General features: G+C 57.4%; 1 protein-coding gene across 4 annotated transcripts in view; it reads right to left on the bottom strand.

Annotated features, from left to right (window-relative positions):
• FAM53B (family with sequence similarity 53 member B) overlaps positions 1 to 20819 on the bottom strand; it is a 120118-nt gene that overhangs the window by 64366 nt on the left and 34933 nt on the right. For 3 of the 4 annotated variants that reach the window (XM_044240697.1, XM_044240695.1, XM_044240698.1), the window contains exons 2-3: positions 7955 to 8227; positions 126 to 180 (exon numbers count right to left, since the gene is read on the bottom strand). In XM_044240697.1, the coding sequence (XP_044096632.1) occupies positions 126 to 180; positions 7955 to 8032 (133 nt within the window). In that variant the 5' untranslated portion in view covers positions 8033 to 8227. Of the gene's footprint in view, positions 1 to 125; positions 181 to 7954; positions 8228 to 9932; positions 10051 to 20819 lie in introns of those variants that run through there. The other variant, XM_044240699.1, reaches the window with a different exon arrangement.

A 20819-nucleotide genomic window follows, 5' to 3' on the forward strand; every position in this document is an offset into this window, starting at 1 on the left:
GAAGAGACCCCATGGCTGCTGTGTGTGCCTGTGTCCAGAAGGGGCTTCCAGCATCTCACCTGGGGGACTCAGGCCCTGGTGGAAGGACCAGAGAAGGACTCTCCACAGCCACCTTGGTTACTCACCCATAATTCCACAAGAGAAAAGTGTCGGTCCTTGACTCATCTTCTTTGGCGTGTGCTGAAAACAACCAGAAAAGCTATTCACTCTTCAAGTCATAAGAAGCACGTTTGTACATGACCCTGCACTGATCCCTCGCTAAAGTCACAATTAAAGGGGTAACTGCCTTCTGCCAACGTCAGATTAGGGAAAGGAGAAAAAAGCATTCTAAGAGGCAACATCTGCCCATAATTAGACCTGGGCTCTCCGTCCAAAGTCTCCAGTGAGTTATGGAGTCCATCAAGTTAATGGCTTCAAAACACACACAAGAAAGCGCCACGATTTCTGACACTTGGGGATTTTTCCATGTGAGTGCTGGGGGGGAGGGGGCGGGAGGAGGTGTGATGCACACGGTCACCGAGCTGGGTTGTAGAGAGGCCACCCCACAGCGCAGGCTGGGAGAAGAGGGGGCCTCTTGGTGACAGGAGGAGCCCCCAGGGAGAAGCGGAGGCCCGTCTGCCACCCCAGCTCCCTCCCTCCCTGGAGACACCAGGAGAACAGCAACTCATCCTCTCCACAGAAGCACCAGTTAGAGCGCAAGCGGGGGGCCCTGCACCGTGCAAAGCTGCTTTGCTGCTACAAGGAGGCCCCCCAGGCACTCTCCCTGAACTGAAACAGAAACTCGGAGGTTATGTCTGGTTGCAGCAGAGAGCTAGGGTTTTGAACTCCTTGGCACCATATTACAATGGCTCCCCTTCCCACCAGAAGGATCCCATGCCTCCCCTCAAGGCCCACACCTAGCCTCACAAAATGCTATGGCCACTGGGAGAGGGACAGGCCAGTTGGGCCCTAGGCTCCAAGACTAGGTTCTGCTCCATGGCTACACAGTAACCTGAGCACAGAGAACATTCTGGGCTCCCCTGCGCTAGTTGAGGCATGGGTCAGGTGGCCTGTTCTGACCTCTAGTGAGGCGGAGACGGTGCCCACTGGGGCTCTAGGAAGAAAGGTCTGCCTCGAGTGTTCCTAAGACTCATTCCCTCCTTCCTTCCTTCGCCCACTCCTAAGTACTGGTGATTATTCACATGCGGGCTGCACCACGGCTTGAGCCCATGACGGGGGAAGCAGCTCTCTGTCCAAGAGAACTCTGACTTCTGAGAAGAGCCCCAAATACCAGGGATACGCAGGCGTCCTGTCTGAGAAGTGGGTGGGAACCCAGGCCCTGGAGCTTTGGGAACTGGAAGGAGAAGGGCAGAGGTGACTAGGAACGCCTGGCCCTCCCAGATAAAAGGGTGGCAAGTGCCTGTCCCCAGCTCCCTGATTCAGAGACCTTTGCTCTTGGTCAGCCATGTGCTCACCAGCCTCGTTGCTAAGGGTCCTTCCTGCCCAGCCTGGGACACAGAGGTGAAGGAGGCCTGCCTGGGCCCTCAGGAAGCTCACAGTTCATGGAGGACACAGTCCCACAAACCATTACACTACAGGGAGTATGGGACCAGAGAGGAGACGGCCCAGGCCAGGGTGCTGGGGTGCGAGAGGTCAGCCCTGGCTTCCTCTCAAGGACCAGAAGACGCCTACAAGCAACAAGGCGCCGGGGCGGGCCTGCTCTGGTGCCCTCCTCAGCTTCAAATACTCGTTGTGTTTTCAAGACAGGCTGTCCTCCTGGACTGAACCATCCCATTCACAGTCATCCGGGGAGTTATCTGGAAAAAGTGAAAGATGGCTGCGTCTGCCTCCCTCCCAACTGACGTGGTTGACACAGCGGGATCCGCACAGCAAGCCCACAGCCAAGCCACCAAATGGAGAATGGGTGACAATGACTTGAGAGCCTGCCTCCACGCCACACAGCCCCAAACAACCAAGCACGTGGCCCGTGGACGCCGGGCAGGCTCTGCTTCCAGGGGGACGGTGCAGAGTCATGAGTCGGGCTCTGCCAAGGCCGGGGTCCTTGGCAGCCAAGGGAGACAACTCTGACTGCTGGAGCACCTTGGTGCCAAGCAAATACCCGCTGGGGAACCAGAGTCCCCGGCCCACACTTGGGTTGAGGGGGCAGGTGGCCAAGCGAGCCAAGGCCGGTGGCCCACAGAAACCCAAACCCAGATTGGGCCGGGGAAAGCAGAAGCCAGCAAGGATCCCGGAGCCGGCTGTCTGCAGCACTGGCACGCAGGCCCACCGAGGAGGGCTTGGGGTTTACAGACAATAGGAAGCGAGCCAGGGAACCAGCCCGCTGACCTGTCCTTCCACAAAGCCGGTGTGCTCCAGACAGAGGGGCAAGGCGGGGCCCTCCAGATCCGGGCCCTCCCAGGGACTGCGGACACCTGTGTGGGCACCAGAGAGGCTGGGGTCTGGGCGTACAGAGGGGAGCACCGGGCTGAGCCACAGGGACTCCCAGGCTCTCCCGGCTCACGCATTCATTCCCTCAGCAAGGATCAGGCCCTGTTGGCTGCAGACCGTTCATTCCCCAGGCTGGAGGACTCACACTTGAAATGGGAGTGCTTCTCACTGCCCCCGAAGCCCTGCTCCGAGCCACAACCCTCCACGGGGAGACCGAACCAGCCTCCTAGCTGGTCCCGGGGCCTGTGTCCTGGGCCCACCTCCCTTCTCCACCCAGAACGCAGAGGCCAGCTCAAGTTGCTCTTCTGCTCCCGTGACGTCCCACAGCCACCAGAACAGAACCCGGCTACCCCTCCCCCCACAGCCACCCGGCCCGTGAGAGCCAAGCCTGGGCACAGGAGACATGTGCAGTGCTGCCACCTCAGGTCTCTCCAAGACCGGCTCCTCACCAGGCCACCTTCCCTGACCATCCCAGCCAAAGGGCACCCTCCCCACCCACACTCTCCTCTTAGTGTCCGCACCGCCTGCGTCCGTTCCTTTGCTTCTGTGCTTATTGTCTGCCCCTGAGAATGAAGCTTCTTAAGGCTGCCATCTTGTCCCAGCACAGACTAGGCACCACGTGACGATCTGGTGACCGACAGCGATGGCCACCTGTCTGCCCGTGCTTATCTTGCTCCTGCCGCCACTCACCCAGCAAATGCAGGGCCAATGGAAACAGACTTTCACTGGGCAGAACTTGCCACCTCCCCAAATCGATGGGCTCATGCCAAGTCAAAACTCGGTGGAGAAGGGGAGAGAGCACCCGCCAGACAGCTGGGGACTAAGAGGGCAGCAATCACTCACACTCAGATCTCACGACGTGAAGGAACACCTCCCGTCCCCTGTTCTCAGTGAGCTCCAACCCCGCTCTCTCACGGAGCACGTGAAAGTGGATGACCTCCTTCTGTCCTCAGCACCGACTCCTACACTGGGACTCCTCCCCCCACACCGCACAGCTTCTCGGCAGGACGATGCCTCCGTCTCTGCTGATGAGAGACGGGCATGGGACGCTGGCGTGGCCGACCGGGTCCTCTTTGCTCTGGGGCTCTGAGCCTGGACTGAAGAAGTGCGGGGGCTGCTTTACCCAGTGGGGGTCCCCCAGCCTGCCTCGAGCACCTGTTTCCAAAACCCTCCGAGCTGCCCTGTCCCTGACCTTTCTGGGGCCCCCTCGCCAGCTCTCCCGACAGCTTCCCAAGATGTCAGGCGCAGGCATACCCTGGCTGCTGTCGGGTTTCTCTGAGCCCAACATCAAGGTCCCCTCTGGGCTCCAGGCTGGCCCGAGCCAATTCATCCCCGGTGTGCCCAGACTGTGACAAAATTCCTGCTGGTCTGTACCAGTCTGCGCGGCCTTCCCAACCTTCACACCCTCCGCATCACTGCAGGAGGACGGGCCCGCCCCAGGCCTAGCAGGCTGTGGGGACTCCAGCCTCGGGCTCCCACGACACTCACCGCACACACCGGAGTCGGCACCCAGGCCTCGGCTGGGGCTGGCAGGAAGAGCACAAGGAGCACAGTTCCCTGTAACGCTTCTCCCACAGCCACGCACCTCTTCTCCAGCCCGCCCCAGCCGGGCCTCTGTGAGAGTCCTCAGGGCACAAGGGAAGGCTTTGGAATCAGACCCTCCAAAGGGAGAGCAAAAGCTGGACATCCCACCGGGGCTTCAGGGGCCATCAGTCTGACTGAAGAAAGAAGGCCTGACTTAGATAAAGACACAGTCCAGTCTTAAGTCTTAATGAGGAACTAGCTCGGACGGAACACGGCGCAGCTCTTCTCTGGCCTTCGTCGCGCTTCTTCAGAGCTTTGCTCTGCAGATTCCTGACCAAAGCTGTCATGTCACTATTTCCCCACAACACTGTTAAGGGGAACCACAAGGCGACGCGGGCAGGCTCCTACTCATGCCCTCAAGCGGAACAAGCAAGAACACCCCAGCCTCCAAAAAGGAACACAGCAAGACCATGGCAGTGGAAAGCAGAAGACAGGGCCAGGCCTGACCAGGACAAGAGAAGCCGAGAAGGGATGAGCGGCCTTGTAGAGAGAGGTTCTCAGACTCGCTGACGGGGATGGAGCAGCGGCCCGGGCTCCCTGGGCTCCCCGGACTTCAGGGTTGGCCAAGGCCCAGCCTGTTCAGGCAAGAGGCTTCAGACTGTCCCAGACATCTGTGCACCTCTGGGGTCTGACTTCAGGCCAGCCTGGGCCCACCAGTGAGGCTGGCTGGGGTCGGTGAGCCCAGTGTCAGCTCTGGGGAGCTGCGACATGAAGACCCTCCGCCCCAGGCAGTTGCGAGGCCTGACATGGCCACGGACTCTCCCCACTGGGCAGATCACAGCCCAGGCCTCCTAACCTGACAAGAACGAAAGGAAGGACCGGCTCCCCAACCCGGTGTCGCCTACTGTGGGAACTACCTCAAGGCTGGGGAAAGCAAGGCCGCCTACAGCCACATTCCACCCTCTCCTCCAAGACAGTCTGAGACACCAGCCAGGGAGAGGAGGCAGGCCCGGCCGGGGAAGACGGTCACTCTGGCCTGGGAGAACAGGCCACGGGCTGAGCGTGGGTGTGTGGGAAGGGGCTGGGGAACACTGCTCCCGAGGTCAACCATCTGGGCTGCCTTCCAGCAGCAGCAGCTAATGTTAGAACACTAGGAGGAAGAGCCCACTCGGCAGAGGGAAGCGACCAGCAGAGCGGGCGGTGGGGGGGCGGGCTGGGGGTGGTAAAGGGAACTGAGCGGTCTTCACTGCTGTGCATTGTGTAAGCCAGGCCCAGGCTGGGGCCAGGCGGGGCCCTTAGCCCTCTCTCTCCCCAGGGCCAGGTGCCGGGAAAGGCAAAACGCTGGGCACTTGTCAGTCCTTTTTTCTGTTTTCCTACATCTCTCTTGGGAACAAGACCAGTCACTTGTCACCCGCATTTCGTTTTTAGAAAAAGAACAAGAGACCTTGGAGGGCAAGGAGGGAGGGGCTACAGGCTTCCTTGGGCCCAGTGTGTCCAAGGTCACTGGGTCCAGCCCCCAGGTGACTTTCACCCGCAGTTTGAGACCTTCTCTCTCTTGATCCGGGGCCTCTGGGGCCTGCTTCCCTAATTCCAAAGTGGCCTGTGACTCATGTTTTCTTTTTTAATATGAAGCCCACCGCTCCCCCTTTCTGTTATCTTCTTAGGCCGATTAGAAAACAAAGAGAAATGCTTTTCCCTGTTGCTGTTGTTATCTTGATGGTATTTACAGGAGGATGGCGTTGCCAGTTTAGGAAGCTGAAGCAAAGCCCCGACCGCTCCCTCCCAACCTTGCCGGCAGGGGAGGGCGCATTCTAACGTGCCTTCACCCTCCCTTCCGCCTCAGGGACGTCAGCACTGAACCGAGATGATCTGGGGTTGTTCTAGGCTGCTCCCTGTGCACGGCCGGACTGGAAGTCGGCCTCCCTAGACTTTTCTGAGATGAGTTTCCCTTCCCCTGCGAGGGCTAAAAGGCCCCGCGTTGGCAGGCATGCGCTCCGGCCATGGAGCTCAGCGGAACTGGGGCCCACGTGCCCCAGGACCAGCCGCACAGTGAGCCCCAGCCAGGCGGGCCCCGTGAGGGGACCAGGTTCTGCGGCAGCTGCTGAAGCCAGCAGCACAGCTGGAAGCGGCCAGGGACCCTCCCTTGGGACCTCTGGAGGGCCCTCACCCCAGAGGTCATTCCCTTCTGGCCAACAGTCCTCCCAGGGTATTCTTCAGATCTCAGCAGGAAAGCACCCCTCCGCCCCGCGCCCCCACCCGCACAGCAGAAAGCAGAGCGGCTCTTCCCGCACCCTTGGCTGTGAACCTGGGCAGCAGCCGGAGAGGAACTAAAGCAGTGAGGAGCTGGGCGGCAGGAACCCGCGTCCATTCCCTCTACAAACATCCCTGAGCACCCACCATGTCCCAGGCCCCGGTTTCAGGCCCTGGGCACTCAGCAACAAGCAAAAGAAACAAAATTCCTTGCCTTTATGAAGCTCGCATTTCAGAGCAGTCATTCAACCAACAAGACCGAAATGTCAGAAAGTGACAGGCGCTGAGAAGGAAGAGAGAGAAGGGGAAGGGCAGGAAAGTGTTGGGGAGAGGGTGGTTGGAGCAGAGTTCAATTTTAGGCTGAGTGAACAAAGAAGAAAGAGAGGGAGGGAAGGAGTCCTGCTGGCGGGGAGCGGTCCAGGCCACAGAAGTGCAAAGGCCCTGAGGTGGGCTCGTGCTTGACACATTGAGTGAGTGTGGCTTGAGCAGAGTGAAGGGAGCATGAGAGCAGAGAAAGAGCAGCCTGGTCACAGAGAGCCACAGTACACGAGCCTTGGCCTCCTGGTAAGGGCTTTGGCGCTTGCTAGGTGGGAGATGGGAAGCCCGCAGAAGGCCGGAGCTGAGGAGAGATGCACCTGTCTTGTGGTCCCTCTGGCTGTTGGTAGAGAACAGGCCAAGCAGCCAACAGCAGGAGACCGTTACACCACATTCCCAGACAAGAGAGGGCAGCAGGTGGGACCAGAGCGGCAGCAGTGAGGATGGTGAGCGGGAATCAAATATATTTCCAGATACATATTCAGTGCAAACTGGAAAGGAAGCCATGATGGGCAGAGACCTGACCCATCTCTGCTTGTGGAATTCTGCGAGCCCAGTGTCCGGCACATGCACAGTGGTACATAAAGGCCTCAGGTCTCGATGGCTCTCCCGCCCTCCTACAAGGGTTGGAGACCCAGCCTGGCCCGTCTGCTCTCGCCTGACTGCTGCTGTGAGCTTGGGGAGGGAGCCGACAAGGGGGCTAGGGTAGGCTCTCAGGAGGGGCTCACTAGGAAGGGTGCCAGGCAACGTGGCAGAGTCCTGGGGACTTAGCTGTCTGCAAAACTCCTCCTCAGGTTTATTTTTGTCAGAGTGGGACCCTTCCCGCCCCCTGCAGGGGAGCAGCCCCACTCACTACTGAGGAATGAGGTCTGGAAGGTTAAGGGACTATCCTGTTCTCAGTCTGAGAAGGCCAGTCCGCCTCTCTGGCCCACCCCATCAGGCCACTTGGTCATAGGACAACTTTGGGAGAAGGCAGTGGAGGGCAGCTGTCGCCAAGGCCCACCACCTTGGCCGCTGGACCGCACCTTCTTTCTCCCTCGTCTCTCACCCTTGACTTTCCTGAGGCAGCCACTCTCACTCCGCACCAGCCTTCCGAAGGGCTGCCTAATCTCGCCCCCACTGGGGCAACACCTCCCTGCGGAGAAACTGCAGCCCCTTACCGGGCGGAGGCCACAAGGTATGTCAGTCTCAGCCCGGCAGGGCAGCAGAGCCCTGCGTGGTATTCTCCACCAGGGTGCCGGCCTTCCCTCCTCGCATGCCAGGGGCCCTCCGCCAGCTACTTCTTGCAAGGATGCCGCCGGGCTCTGGGTCACCTCGGCCCACCGCCCCAACCTGCCACATCGCCCAGGGCAGAGCCACAGAGTGCAGTCCACAGCCCCACCTGGACATCAGGCCTCAGAAGAGGTCATCAGGGAAATGAGGCCCACTAGGTCCTTACCAGCTCAGGGTTCAAGGTCCTGCACGCTATGGCGTCGGCTCCCTGGTTGTCGAGGCTTTTACTTAGGATCATCACCATGGTAAGGACCTCAGGCGCTGGGCTCCATCCCAGGGCGGCCACGAGCCATCTTCAGTTGGGCGGACTTGGGCACAGGTGGCCTGCTGGGCACCTCCCAGGGCTGAGGTGGCCTGGCATCAGCAGGAGCAGTTCCCGATCGGCTGCTCACGCATGGGGAAGGGCTCCTCCAGGAAATGGCTGCATGCACTTAACTCCCTGAGAAGACAACAAAAAAAGGCAAGGGATTCAGGACTTGGGAAGACCGGGTCCCCGAGAGAACCGGCTGCGCACCCCCATGCTGGGGCCCCGCTCGGAAACGGAACTGCCTCGCTGCTGAAGGACAGGCATATGGCTGCAAAGGCCGGGATCCCCTTCTCAGGATCCCCCATGCTGGCCTTGGGGCACCCCTAAAGCCCACGCTCTAGTGGGTACAGCAGTGGGTCTCCTTGCAGCCTCATGGCACCTTTAAGACCTAGCTCAGGGTCCGGGTTGGTCACAATCTGCTGTCCCCAGAGTGTACTCAAGTCACATGGCATCTTAAACCTGGCTGGCTTAACAGCTTCGGTATATGCCCGAGGCTGAGGGTCAGACAGGCACCAACCCCACGGTCAAAACTGAGGCCCTCAGGCGGCCTCAGGCAGCAAGGTGGCTGCTGTCCTCCACCGAATTATGAACACCGAATTATGAGCTACTGGAAGAGTCGCCGGGGGGCGGGAGGTCCATTTAAAGGCACATATTTCCCACTGCTGGAAGCGCCACGTTTCAAAACACACATTTGCAAGGCCCCCGGTGTTGCCTCCTTCCGCAGACTGAGCCGAAGCAAGTCACGGCCTTCACAGGGCCTGCCCACGCCCCCCAGAGCTGCCAACAGTGACAGGACCCCTCGTGGCGCCGTTCTGCACAGCCCACCAGCGCCTCCTCCCGCGTCACCCCCCCAAGCAAATGCTGAGGACGGGGCCTTAGCTCAGGCTAGAGAACTCGCTCCCTACACGTTACTTTCTCTGATCCTATTTCCCCAGCCCAGCCCTCTGTGGTCACACCTTCAGAGAAAGTCACATGGATGCAAGGAACCTGAAGATCACCGTCACAGAGTGAAAAATAACAACGAAAAATAGCAGAAAAGGGCAGCTCCTAATCTGTAATTAGCAACAAACTGCTCCGTGCAGGAAAATGTTTCAGAATCTGCTGCTCTGTGTAAAAATTAATTGCACCCTGGTATTTACTTGCCGTCCAGATTGTAAATCATATTTTCCTGTTTACTTCGATTAGACTTTACAGTGGGTGTTATTGGAATTGCTCAATTACGGGCCAGCTGGCAAGCACAGGAAAATTACCTTCTACTGTTCTTCGAAAACAAGGTTCATCCAAAGTGCAAGAGCAGGGAAGGGGGGGCGGGAATCAATACATTTTCCAAGGACGGTTGTTCAGGAAGAGACTTGGTGGCATGTAGGCTCCCAGGTCACCCTGGAGTTTCACCACCACCTCCGTCTAGAAGCAACACATTCTGACAGAGAGTGAGCTGCTCCAGGAAAGAATGTCAGACCACTCCTCCCAGCTCAGGCCAGAAAACCGAGCCAGAAATGCCCGCCAGCCCCCTGGACGCTTGGCTGGGGAGCGGGGTTGGGGGGTGCTATGGACTCGCCCTTCAAAGGGACCCTTTGTGCTGCTGCAGGGGCGGAGGCAAGGCCCACTGGCGGCCATCTTCTTTCTGGGGGCAGCCTCATTCACTTCGGGGGCAGCTGGCCACTGGCCCAAGGCCCAGGGGGGACCTGCCCTTCCACCCCCACCCCCCATTTCCTTCTTCCCTAACAAGACAGGACGGCTTGGTGGTTACAAGCTCAGGTCCTGAGTCAAAGACACCTGGGCTGGAATCCCAGCTCTTGAAATGCATTGTCTGAGGGACTTTTACCAAGTTACTTACTCCGTGAGCCTGTTTCTCTCTCCGTAACATGGGGACCACAGCGCCTGCCTCGCAAGATTCCTATATCATCTGAAAACAGAGCTCAAGCCCTGTGCTCAGGGAGAAGCTCTAGCTCATTTGAGGAAGCGCTCGATAAACAGTAGCTACTGTCCCCACTTTCATCGGGGAGACGGTAGGTCCCCGTCGGTTCTCAGCAGCGGGTGCCCAAGCATCTATCTGTCCTCTTGGATTTTTATTTTAAAGAGAAATTTCATCAAATTTTTTTAAGGCTAAATTTCACCAGGATGGAACAGGCCATCTTATAGCCCATCCCTCTGGTGAAACAGTAGGTGGCCAGTAAGAATGATACTGTGGGAGTCCGTCGCCATGGAAACGTGTTAGGCCATCGGGATGCAGCCGATTGGCACCAGACACAAAGCCGGACGGAGGGAGCGGCGTGGGCGCCCCGCTCTCGCAGCTCCGCCCCTCCGAGAGCCCAGGACCTGGGGCAGCAGCGCGAGGGGGGATACCGGGGCGACGTAAGCTCCTGGAAACGGGCGGTCAGCAAACACGGCAGGCGCCAAACGGAGAGAGGAGGTCTAGCACAAGCCCTGTCCCCGGGGGTCATGGGGAATTCTGTGGGCGCTGGCACAAATCCGATGAAGGCAGGCAGGGCGAGGGGGCACTGCAACTGAGTTGTAAAGAGAACCCCCTGCACAGGGCCGACAACACACAGCACAACCTACAGGAGTCCAGGAGTGGGGACAACCAAGATGCCATCAACAGGGGGCTGTTTCCATGAAGCACGGTGGAACCACGGAAAGGGACACCACGCCACTTCAGGCACATCCGCAATAAGGCGACTCTGACAGGACAGAAAAAAAACCCTCTCCGAGACACGCTGCGAGATGAGTACAGCAGGAGGACAGTGTGGTCCTGAAAGCGAGGCCGCCTTATGGAAGCGCCTGCCGTTCTGGAGTAGAAGACAGACTGGGCAGCTTTTGCAGGCTGCTTGAATACCCCACCCAGGACCTACAACACCTTTCCCGTGAAAAAGAAAATAGGCAAGATTTCAACATGCCGGAGAGGCACACGAGCAGAGGGAAGGCTGCGAGCAAAGCATGGGGCCCTGCCCCGTACATGCTGCAGGGGACTCAGGGAGCACCCCAGTGGCAGGAGCAGAGGGTGTGTGGACAGGTGGCAGCACGGGGACAAGGAGCGGGGAAGACAGATTCAAACCGAGCCGACAGCTCGCAACGCCGACCGAGTGCAGACTTTACCATGTGGCCACAGGCAGCTCCCCGAGGGGCTGGGCTACTTCGGCCTGTCAAGGAAAAGTGATTCTGGGGGGTCCTTTGCAATGCCCAGCACGGTGCCCTGAACACAGCACAAGCCCAATACACGTTTTGGAATGAAGCTAAATCACAGCAACATCTGAAATGATCCAGGCACATTCTCAGGCCTTGTGAGGCAAATCCAGACCAGCAGAGCCTGGCACAATCTGGAATTCCCTGGGATTCCTTTGATCTGTGGCACGGGCCTGGCCAAGTTCACTAAGGAATGCCAATGCCCATCCAGAGACTTAGAGTCGAATCTGAGGATGGGGCCAGGGACGGCTCAGGGAAAAGCTGGGAGTGAAGCTGGGCTGGGGGCCGGGGGGTGAGGGGAGACTGGCTCCACCTTTGAAGGAACAACTGGGAGCAAGGCTCTGGCCCAGGTAGTAGGTGCCCAGAGCCGCAGGTGGCATGATGAAGGCCTCCTGCAGGCCACCTCTGGGCACGGACCCCAGTCTGGCCTGGTGACTGACAGTGACTTTCCTGAGGGCTTGAGCCAGCCGGGCCTCAGCGCTGTCCCCCCCCCCCCATGAAGCAAAGGAAATGGAAGGGAAGCAGCCCCCTTCGGCAAGGTCTTCAGAAAGGCCACATGCATTTTTAGACTTGCCTCACTTCAGCCATCCGTGTGACAAATGCTGTATGGGGACAGGACCTACAGCAAATTTAGGGACACGTGGCGAAGTGCACCTTTGAGTGGGCCGTGCCTTCTGCCAGTGATGAACCACTAGAAGGGTAGCCAGGGGAGCCGAATCTTGGGGGTACGGGGGGCGGAAATCAAGGCTCCTAGCTGTCCCACAAAGGGAACCAAACCTTTTGGCTTGCAGACTCTATAGCTACGTGCCAAGAGTTTGAAGGAGGAACATTAAAATATGCGGGAACCTCACCAGAGCCCTTCCTTTTCCAGACCCAGTTAGTGTCAGAAAAAGGGCCTGGAGGCTCAGTAAAGGGACCTGGGGCTGAAGTGTGTGGGCTCCAGCGAGACGGTTCAGTGATGTCCCTCGGCCCAGGTGCCCAGGCCTTCCAGCCTCCTGAAGGGTCAGTGAGGCGAGACAGCGGTGCCTCCACCACCTTCAACACACAGAAAACCAGAGACAAACAGCCTCTTCAGTCGATACGGTAACACCCCAGACGCAAGGAACACCAAACCCTGTCAATCTGAGGGGATTCCACAGGAGAGACAGAATCCAGGGAGAAACTGCATTTTGTTTTCACCATTTGCCAATATCTCCTTGGTCTGTATTTGCAGAACTAAGTGTGACGCAGAGTCCACCTTTCCGCAGAGCATGAATAAAATGAGAGCCACGGCAGCCGTGCTGGATTCTCAGCTTAGTGCATCCACGGAGTCCCTGCGCCTGGGCCTGTTGCTGTTCCATTCTACAGAGCAACAAACTGAGGCACAGGCCCTAGGTCACCCAGCTGTGAGGGACAGCACAAGGACTTGGGCCACATCTGCTGAAGACCTTTGTCTTGACCCCTGACTCTTCCACTCCAGGATCTGTGCATTTCATCGTAATGACCCTTCAAGTATTTCTCAATTAAACTGACCAAATGTGGAAGCAGAGACACGAGGTTTGTAGCAGTCCTTGTCTCCACGGCTCATCCTGAGGTATCCCAAGGCCGAGCACCGACCTTCCGGAACCTACTGCTGAGACACAGCACTAGGGTCCCCCAGCTGGCAAGGGCGCGGGGAGGCAAGAGGGCGTCAGTGCCGTCTATCCCAACCGCATGGATATGCAGCTAGGCCAGGCGCCACCTGGAAGGTGAAGTGCTCCCCATGAACACTGGGGTGTCCCCAGTCCCCTGGGGACGTCATGCTAGCTTCCTGCTACACCAGCTGGAATCCACGTCCATTTGCCACCTCTCCCCAGGCCTCTGCCTCCAGCGGCCTCTCCACCGGCCACCCTGCCCTCCTGTCCAAGTCCGTTCCTAGGGGACCCATGGGGGGCCCTCCTGTCCACCTGCAGAGTCTGGGTATAGGCCTGCCTCAGTCATCCTCTGGTCTCTGCCCGGAGCCTGCCACAGCAGGAACCTGACATCCGGGTCTGTCGGCGGAGTCAGGAGAATAGGGGCAGAGCAGTGGATCCCCGTCCGGAAGCCACACGGCTGCCCAGCTCAGTCCCAGAGGAGCGGCAGAACCCTGGGGGAGCGACGTGATTCTTCTAAGCTCACCCTCTGTCATCTGTAAGACGTGATCCTTGTTCTGCCCCCTCACATGGAAGCCTGAGGAGGTAAGGCTCTGCAGCGTGGTCCCTGCAGGCATGAAGTCCTCGGCGTGCCCCAGGCCAAGCAGAGTGCAGGCCTCTATTAGCTGTGTGTGGCTAACACGGTCATGTCTTCTCAGCCGCAGCGTGAGCTGCTGGGGGCAGGAAATGGGCTTGTGAGTCCGCCAAGCACCTTACTCCTAGGATGGGGCTGCTGGATGTTTGAGTCTGTTGCTGATTTTCGTGCTCACTCGGGGATCCCAGTTACACGTGCCGGGGGGGCCGGGGGCGGGGGGCAGGGGCGAGGAAACTAGGCTACAAGAAACAAAATGACCTAAAGCCTCACAGCTGGCATGTGCCCACATCTGACTCTCAGGGGAGAAGAGGTCAACCACCTGCTCAACCCAACCCTCACTCCCCACCCCAAAGTGAGGTGTCCCCTTGGAGGCATTTTCTTTGTAACTGAGATGAACATACCTTCCCTGGCCTAGTCCCTCAGGTGACCAAAGGCCACCAAAGGTCCACATCTGGAGAAGGACCAGCAGTCACATCACTGCCCAGCAAGGAAACCACCCACGCCCTTGGCCGAACAAAGTCGAGCAAGCCCCCTTATGAGACTATCTTCCTGGAGGGGAAAAAAGAAACCAGTAAAATGAGCCACTGAACCACATCAGGACTCTGTTCTCTGGGACTTTACATGGTCACTCTCAGTGTTGTAGGGATTTCCTGGGGTTTAAGCAAATAGCATTTCGAGAGGAGGGGAGGGGTGACATTATTCAGGGACATGAGAGTGTCGAGACCCAGAGCCAAAACAAATCTGAACATGGGAACGAGACAGCCGGTGTCCCTTCTTGAAACCAAAGCCAGCTGCATGCATGACTTGTCAGGGGCCCGTTTATCAATGAGAAACACCCAACAGACAAGTTTCCGATGAGCACTCCAGTACTTCTCACTACGGTTCGTGTCATTTCAACGCACCAGCCACCACGAGAGACGAGATGCTGTGGACTAGAACTTGCTGAGCAAACTCAAAAGGAAGGACATGAAGGACAAGGGAGGGAGGAAAAGAGAACCAGTACTTACAGAGCACAGAGCCAGATACCGCCTTCGCCTCCAAACCGGGGCGTGGGAGAGAAGGGCAGAGAGCAGAGGATGGTGAGACACAGCAAGGGCCCCAAAGATAATCTGAAATGTTAAGCCACTTAGCCTAAGACGACCATGACCTGTTCTACAGTTGGACCTATTTACAAGTACAGTGAATTTAATCAAACCATGAGGAAAAACCAAAAGAGGTAAAGAGTTAAAGGAAAAAAAAATTTTTTTAAAGCAAAATCCAAAGTAGAAAAGCCCAAACCAGAGGCAGTGTGGTCCGGGTAGAGCCAGCAAGGCTCCGGAAACGTGGGCTCTGGCGCTGGCCCTGCTCCCGAGCAGCTCTGCCTGTTGGCCAAGCCGCTCTCCATCTCTGGGCCTCCTCCTGCCAAATGCGGGCCTGGGCCAGAGGAGCTCCTTCGGACAAGCGAGCGTTACGTGCAGCCACCTGCCAGATCACTGTGACGCTCTGAGGCTCGGTTTCCTCTCCTGTGACATGCAAATAGGAACTCTGAGCCACAGAGTCTCAACCATGGATCCGAGGGCGTGTGAGCTGTGACAGAGGATGGCAACAGTGCCCATCCCGGAGCATCTGCTGGCATGGGCTGTTTCCAGGCCAGCCTTCCCGATCCTGCTCCAACCTGGCCTGTGGTGCTCAAGGCCTCAGGAAACTGGACAACAGCAAAGGCCTACTCTTTCCTCACTGCCCTCAGGAGCTTCCGCGGGGCCTTCCCACACAGCGAAGTGGGAAGCTGGGAGCCGTTCTGCTCTGCTGGCGACCTCCAGGTCACGCACGGCTGGGGGAGGTGGCGTTACAGAACCAGCCCCTGTCTTACGGATCAGTGGAGAGAGACGGGGCTGTTGTGCACGTTCATTCTCCAAGCTCCGTCCTCAAGCACACTGGGGCATCTCGGTGTCTTTCAGTGACACTCACCGCATTCTGAATTAGAAGTTTCTTAGAGGCCCAGGAAGTTAGTCATTCATCAGCTTTCACACCTTCATCTCCCACCCCTGCAGCAAGAATATCCTCTTCCTAAACTGGACTTTCAGGGTCCACAGACCGCTACCTTCTCACGCTCCTGCAAGACGAGCCACCCCCAGCCCGGGCAGCATGCGTGGCTTTCACGCTAGCACGGCTCCAGAAGCGGCCCGGGCAGGAAGAAGCACTCCAGCTCAGACCGTGGCCGCAGCCCAGTGCGACTCCCACAGAACTGCCAGGTCACCCCGCAGGGGGCTCCTAATCACCCAGCAGCCGGCACTCGGGACACAGCTGGGAGAGCAGCGATCTCTTTATCTCAGGGGCCTGGGGGCCCCAAACACTATCAAAACAAGTATCACAGTGAAACCCGGGAGGTGACGCAGGACGGACCAAAAGGCTCTAGGGGACGGGGAGGGACACGAGCACCGCTAGGTTTCCCATCTGCCGCCCACTCGCAGATCACAGCCTCATCTCTTCTTCCTACGGGACGTCAACCTCCTGACCCGACTGAGTCATATCGGCCAACCTGCTTTCCCGGGTCGGGTACACAGATCAATCAGACAGGCAACAATCTTACACCAAGCCTTCCGCCTTCCCGCCTCGACCCATTTCACACAGCAAGCACCACCGTGCGCTCAAGACCAGCGTCATCTGCCAAAAGCAAACTCGAGAGACTTAGCTGCCTGACCGATCTGTTACAATGGACCACAGGTATGCCTGAGCTCCACGGCACCTCTCAGGTCAAAACCCCAAAGTCATCTCTCTGCTACCTCCTGGGGTGGGGATTCCGAAGGGTGAGACGGACCCTACTAGGCTCACTCTGGCCATGGGGCACTCTGCAGAAAGGCCCGACAGAGAAGGAGACTCCCTCCTGTAAGAAGGGCTTCACTGAGGTCCTGTTGCAAAGCCAAGCCCAGGCAGTCCCCCCAGGTTACTTGGAACTGACTGTGAAATGAATACGAGCAGCCTGGGGAGCAGCAGCTTACTGGGTCCTGAGCCCCTTTTTGATTTTTTGGCAGGAGGTGGGTGCAGGAGCAAGGTGAGGTGCTTTGGAAGCCCTGCTGAGTCATTCTAGAGCCTTCTACCTGCACTGTGACGGCTCTGAGATTCCAAGAGTCTTTGGGATAGTTGACCCGATTCCCAAAGGTGAGCACACCATCCTCCTCATCACAAATGGCCCCGGTAGAAACAGGTTCGCTCCACTATCTGTTCACAGAGTGCGTGAAAAACTTCCAAATGCACCAGCTGCTGCCATGCTGGTCTTATTGTCACTGTCCCCAGCCTGGAGTCACCAGAACCCGGTGTGGGTGCCGGCCTGCCCTGCACTGCGGAAGCCCATTTCAGTAAGTCAGCAGCGGAACTCTAGAGCCAGGCCTTGGGGCGCCTCCCAAAGCCAGCACGCAGTGGCCTTCAGCTCTCGGGGAAGGGTCTGGCCCCGCTGAGAGCCTCATCTCCAGGAGTTACCAAATGCGCAAGAGCAAGAGCACTGCACAACCCAGCAGCGCCCCTGACCAGGGGCAACACGAGGCGAGGGGGACAGAGTTGCAAGTAACACTAAAGGAAACAAAGCTGTCAGACTACATCAGGGGATGGGATCAGAACGGGTGCAACTTAACAGGTACTGGTCATCTGGGCGCCAAACCAGTTTTGGGTGCTCTCAGTGACGAACAGCAGGCTATCACCCCTGAAAAGCCCGATGAGATCCGAGCTGTGTTCACGGTCCCACAGGCCCTCAATGAGCACTTAGGCCGAGAGGTCATGGGAGGGGCTGGAGCCAGAGGCCCTCCTCCCAAGGAAGTGGGAACTACTAACAACTGATACGGGAGTCAAATAAAAAGCAAAATGAAATACACTAAGAAGCAGAGCACATTTCAAAAAGCAAGGAACACGATAATAAACCAGACTTTCTCAAGTTCAGAAACTGGCATCGCAACTTTATGGGTTAAGTACAAAGCTATCCTGGGGTTTCTCTCCCTACTACCCCCCATCCCCCGCACTCTGGCCAGTTCTCTACCTGGGCAGATGCTTGCTCACTTCAATTATTAATAAGCCAACGAAACATTTACTAGACCTGTGATAGCCACAAAGCACAAAGCCCAGCCAGTGCCCAGGAGTGTCTTCCATGTCCACGAGATCCCGGCAGACGCGGCTGGCAAAGCTGCTCTACGGGCTGTCTCCTGGCCCCTGGTCTGGCCTCGCCTGGCCACTGTGGGTGGCAGGAGGGTCTGAGTCTGGCACAGGTGCCCAAGAGGCAGTTTCTCTGAGTGCTGCTGACCACAGCCCAGGGCAACCACACTTCATGAGCCCAGGGGAATCCCACCCACATCACAGAGGGCATCACTGATAGCAGGCAGCAAAGGAATAAGGGAGTTTCTCTCCAAAACTCTCAGTAGAACCCAATTTAAAATTCACTTGCCTTCCACAAAGAGGAATGAGTCAGCCTCCAGAGAGAGGAACCCAACACATATTTTGGGCAAAGTCCCCATGCCCCTGTAAGACCCTTGTGCTCCAAGAGCCCACCGTACCAAATTAATCTGCCTTCCAGAGAGTCCTGCTCGTGGGCAGAAAGCCACCTCACAGCCCAGCAGGAGGAGCAGGGTATACAAATGCAAAAACACCTGTGCAACGGACAAAAGGCAGCTCTTCGAAAGGTCAAGAGCCGTCAATGCGTACTATTAGGAAATCATCTTCCAATCTAGTTGTAGCAAAGACCAGAACACTGGACATCATCAGCTCCCATCTGGGTGAAACTAAATGATTCTAATGATCTGGAAGTCTCTGGAAGGATACGAAAGAAACTTAACATCAGTGGTCTTTAAGGAGGGAAAGCAGGTACCTGGGAAGAGAAATGAGAAGAGACTCCTCAAAGAACACCATTTTGCTCATTTTGAATCGAGAACCACATGCAGGACGACCTATAAAAAATCTAAACTATATAGCGGCGCCTGGGTGGCTCAGTGGGTTAAGCTTCTGCCTTCAGCTCAAGTCATGATCTCAGCGTCCTAGGATCGAGCCCTGCATCGGGCTCTCTGCTTGGCTTGGAGCCTGCTTCCCTCTCTATCTCTGCCTGCCTCTCTGCCTCCTTGTGCGCTCTCTCTGTCAAATAAATATATAAAATCTTTTTTAAAAAATCTAAACTATAGGGCGCCTGGGTGGCTCAGTGGGTTAAGCTGCTGCCTTCGGCTCAGGTCATGATCTCAGGGTCCTGGGATCGAGTCCCCGCATCGGGCTCTCTGCTCAGCAGGGAGCCTGCTTCCCCCTCTCTCTCTCTGCCTGCCTCTCTGTCTACTTGTGATTTCTCTCTGTCAAATAAATAAATAAAATCTTTAAAAAAAAAAAGATTAAAAAAAAAATCTAAACTATATATACACATATCGGTATGTGCTCGCACACGCAGGGTGCAGCTGTGGGAGGATAAGCGAGAAAAGGCCACCGGGGGTTCCTCCCGGGAGGGGGAGGAGATAACGTGGCTGGGGGACAGGGACGGGGAGAGTTACTTGTCACTGCTGAATTTGTAACATATGCATATATTGCCTGTTCTTACAAATTTAACATACACACAATGCCTGTAATTCCCCAAAATACACTATGCTACTGCACACGTCCAGACCTTTGTCCATGCTGGTCTCTCTGGCTATAACCAGCTCCTTGCTCCTCCCACGCCCTCCTCAGCCTCCAGCCAGGAGAAACACTCTCACCTCTTAGACTCCGCCCAGCTGCCACCTCTTCCAGGAAGGCCTTGTTCACTGGGCACAGCTTGAACCATAGGAGCATGAAATGAACTGTGTAATCTTCTGGAGGGCACAAGCCCAGCCAGAGTCCCGACTCCCCAGCACCCAAAACAAGAGCTATTTGGGAAATGTTTGTTGAATGAAAAAACACATTCACCACGCTAAGTCAAGCCTCAACTTCCCCAGTGCCAAAAGCTATTGAAACCTCTCCTGCTTGTGGGGTTTCCCGCAGCTTTCACAATTGTGGTGTTAACACTAACTCCAAGTATGATAACTCTCGGTCCGCAGAGGGGCTGCACTCAAAGAGGCATGGATTTCCAGCAGCAGAACACCAGCAGAGTCCGCAGCCCGCACAAAATCCCTCCCCTGACAGCACCCGCACCTCCTGGGAACCTGCGAACACTCGTCAAAGCCTCAGCCAGAGCCTCCGTGCAGGTGCAGCCCTTCTGGCAGAGGATCCTCAGAAACACCTGCCCCAGCCCCTTCGCTAGGCTTTGTCCTCCTCCTTCTGCTTTTAGGAGCGAGGGCTGGCCCCCCTCGGGGCTCACTGGGAGCCAGAGCTTCTGGGGTCAGCCCCATGGGCCAGCATCTCCTCCGAACAAGGAGGTCACAGGTCCTGGGAGCCCTCAGGGTGAGCAGCAGAGGGACAGCAGGCACGATGGTCCGAGAGAAGCTGATTGTGTGTGTGACGTTCTGCTCCTGGACACACCAGGAACCTTCCAGAGAACATGAGTTTAACAGGCAAATCCCAAGCATACCCCGTGCTGGGCCTCTTCCACCAGATTTCCTCCCAGTGTCAGAGTCCTATCCCAAGTCCAGCATTCGCCGGACGAGCTGTGCCAGGCACCGAGGGCGGAAGACGGACCCAATCGAGTTCACACCACCCGCCAGGTGTTCCAACACCTGCACCACAGGCACCGTAAGTACCAAAACACGGTGACTGCCACGGGACAGAGGAGTGGGCTGTGATTCCACATGGGGAGGTAATTCTGGGCAGATGTCCCATAGGAGGTGGCCTGAGTGTCGGGCCTTCACGGATGGGTAGGAATTCAACAGCCAAAGACAGAGCGAGGGCACCCCAGGAGGAAGCCAGCAGGCTGGGGAGCTGGGAGATTAGGGCCCCTTCCCAGGTTCCGGCGGAAGGAGCCCCACGCTGCCCAAACGGGCACGTGTCCCACTGATGCAGCTGCCCCTCCTAAGGCCCAGGGGTGTGGGGGGCTCTGCCGCTGAGGGTGGCCTTGGGCCGCCACCCACCTCTCTATCCCCTGCCCCACCTCCCCCTCGCTCTGAAGCCTCGCTCTCCGGGGTCTACCCTACCACACCTGGCCTGCTCTCCCGTTCGCTGGCGAGAACACCAGGCACACAAGCAGAGCCACAAGGGACACCGGCCGGAGCTCTACTTGGCTGAACACCGTCAGGGGCCCGGGGGGTCTTGACGGGGTATCCCAAACCTCCCCCTTCCGCAAAACGACAGCATAAAGATGCAAAGCCGCAGAACAGTTATTTCAATCTGCCCGTGAACCAGCAGCCCCGAGCCACCCCACGCGGTTAACACGGCATATGCCAACACACAA

The sequence above is a fragment of the Neovison vison genome, chromosome 2 (genome assembly GCF_020171115.1).
Source record: "Neovison vison isolate M4711 chromosome 2, ASM_NN_V1, whole genome shotgun sequence".
Classification (NCBI taxonomy): Eukaryota; Metazoa; Chordata; class Mammalia; order Carnivora; family Mustelidae; genus Neogale; species Neogale vison.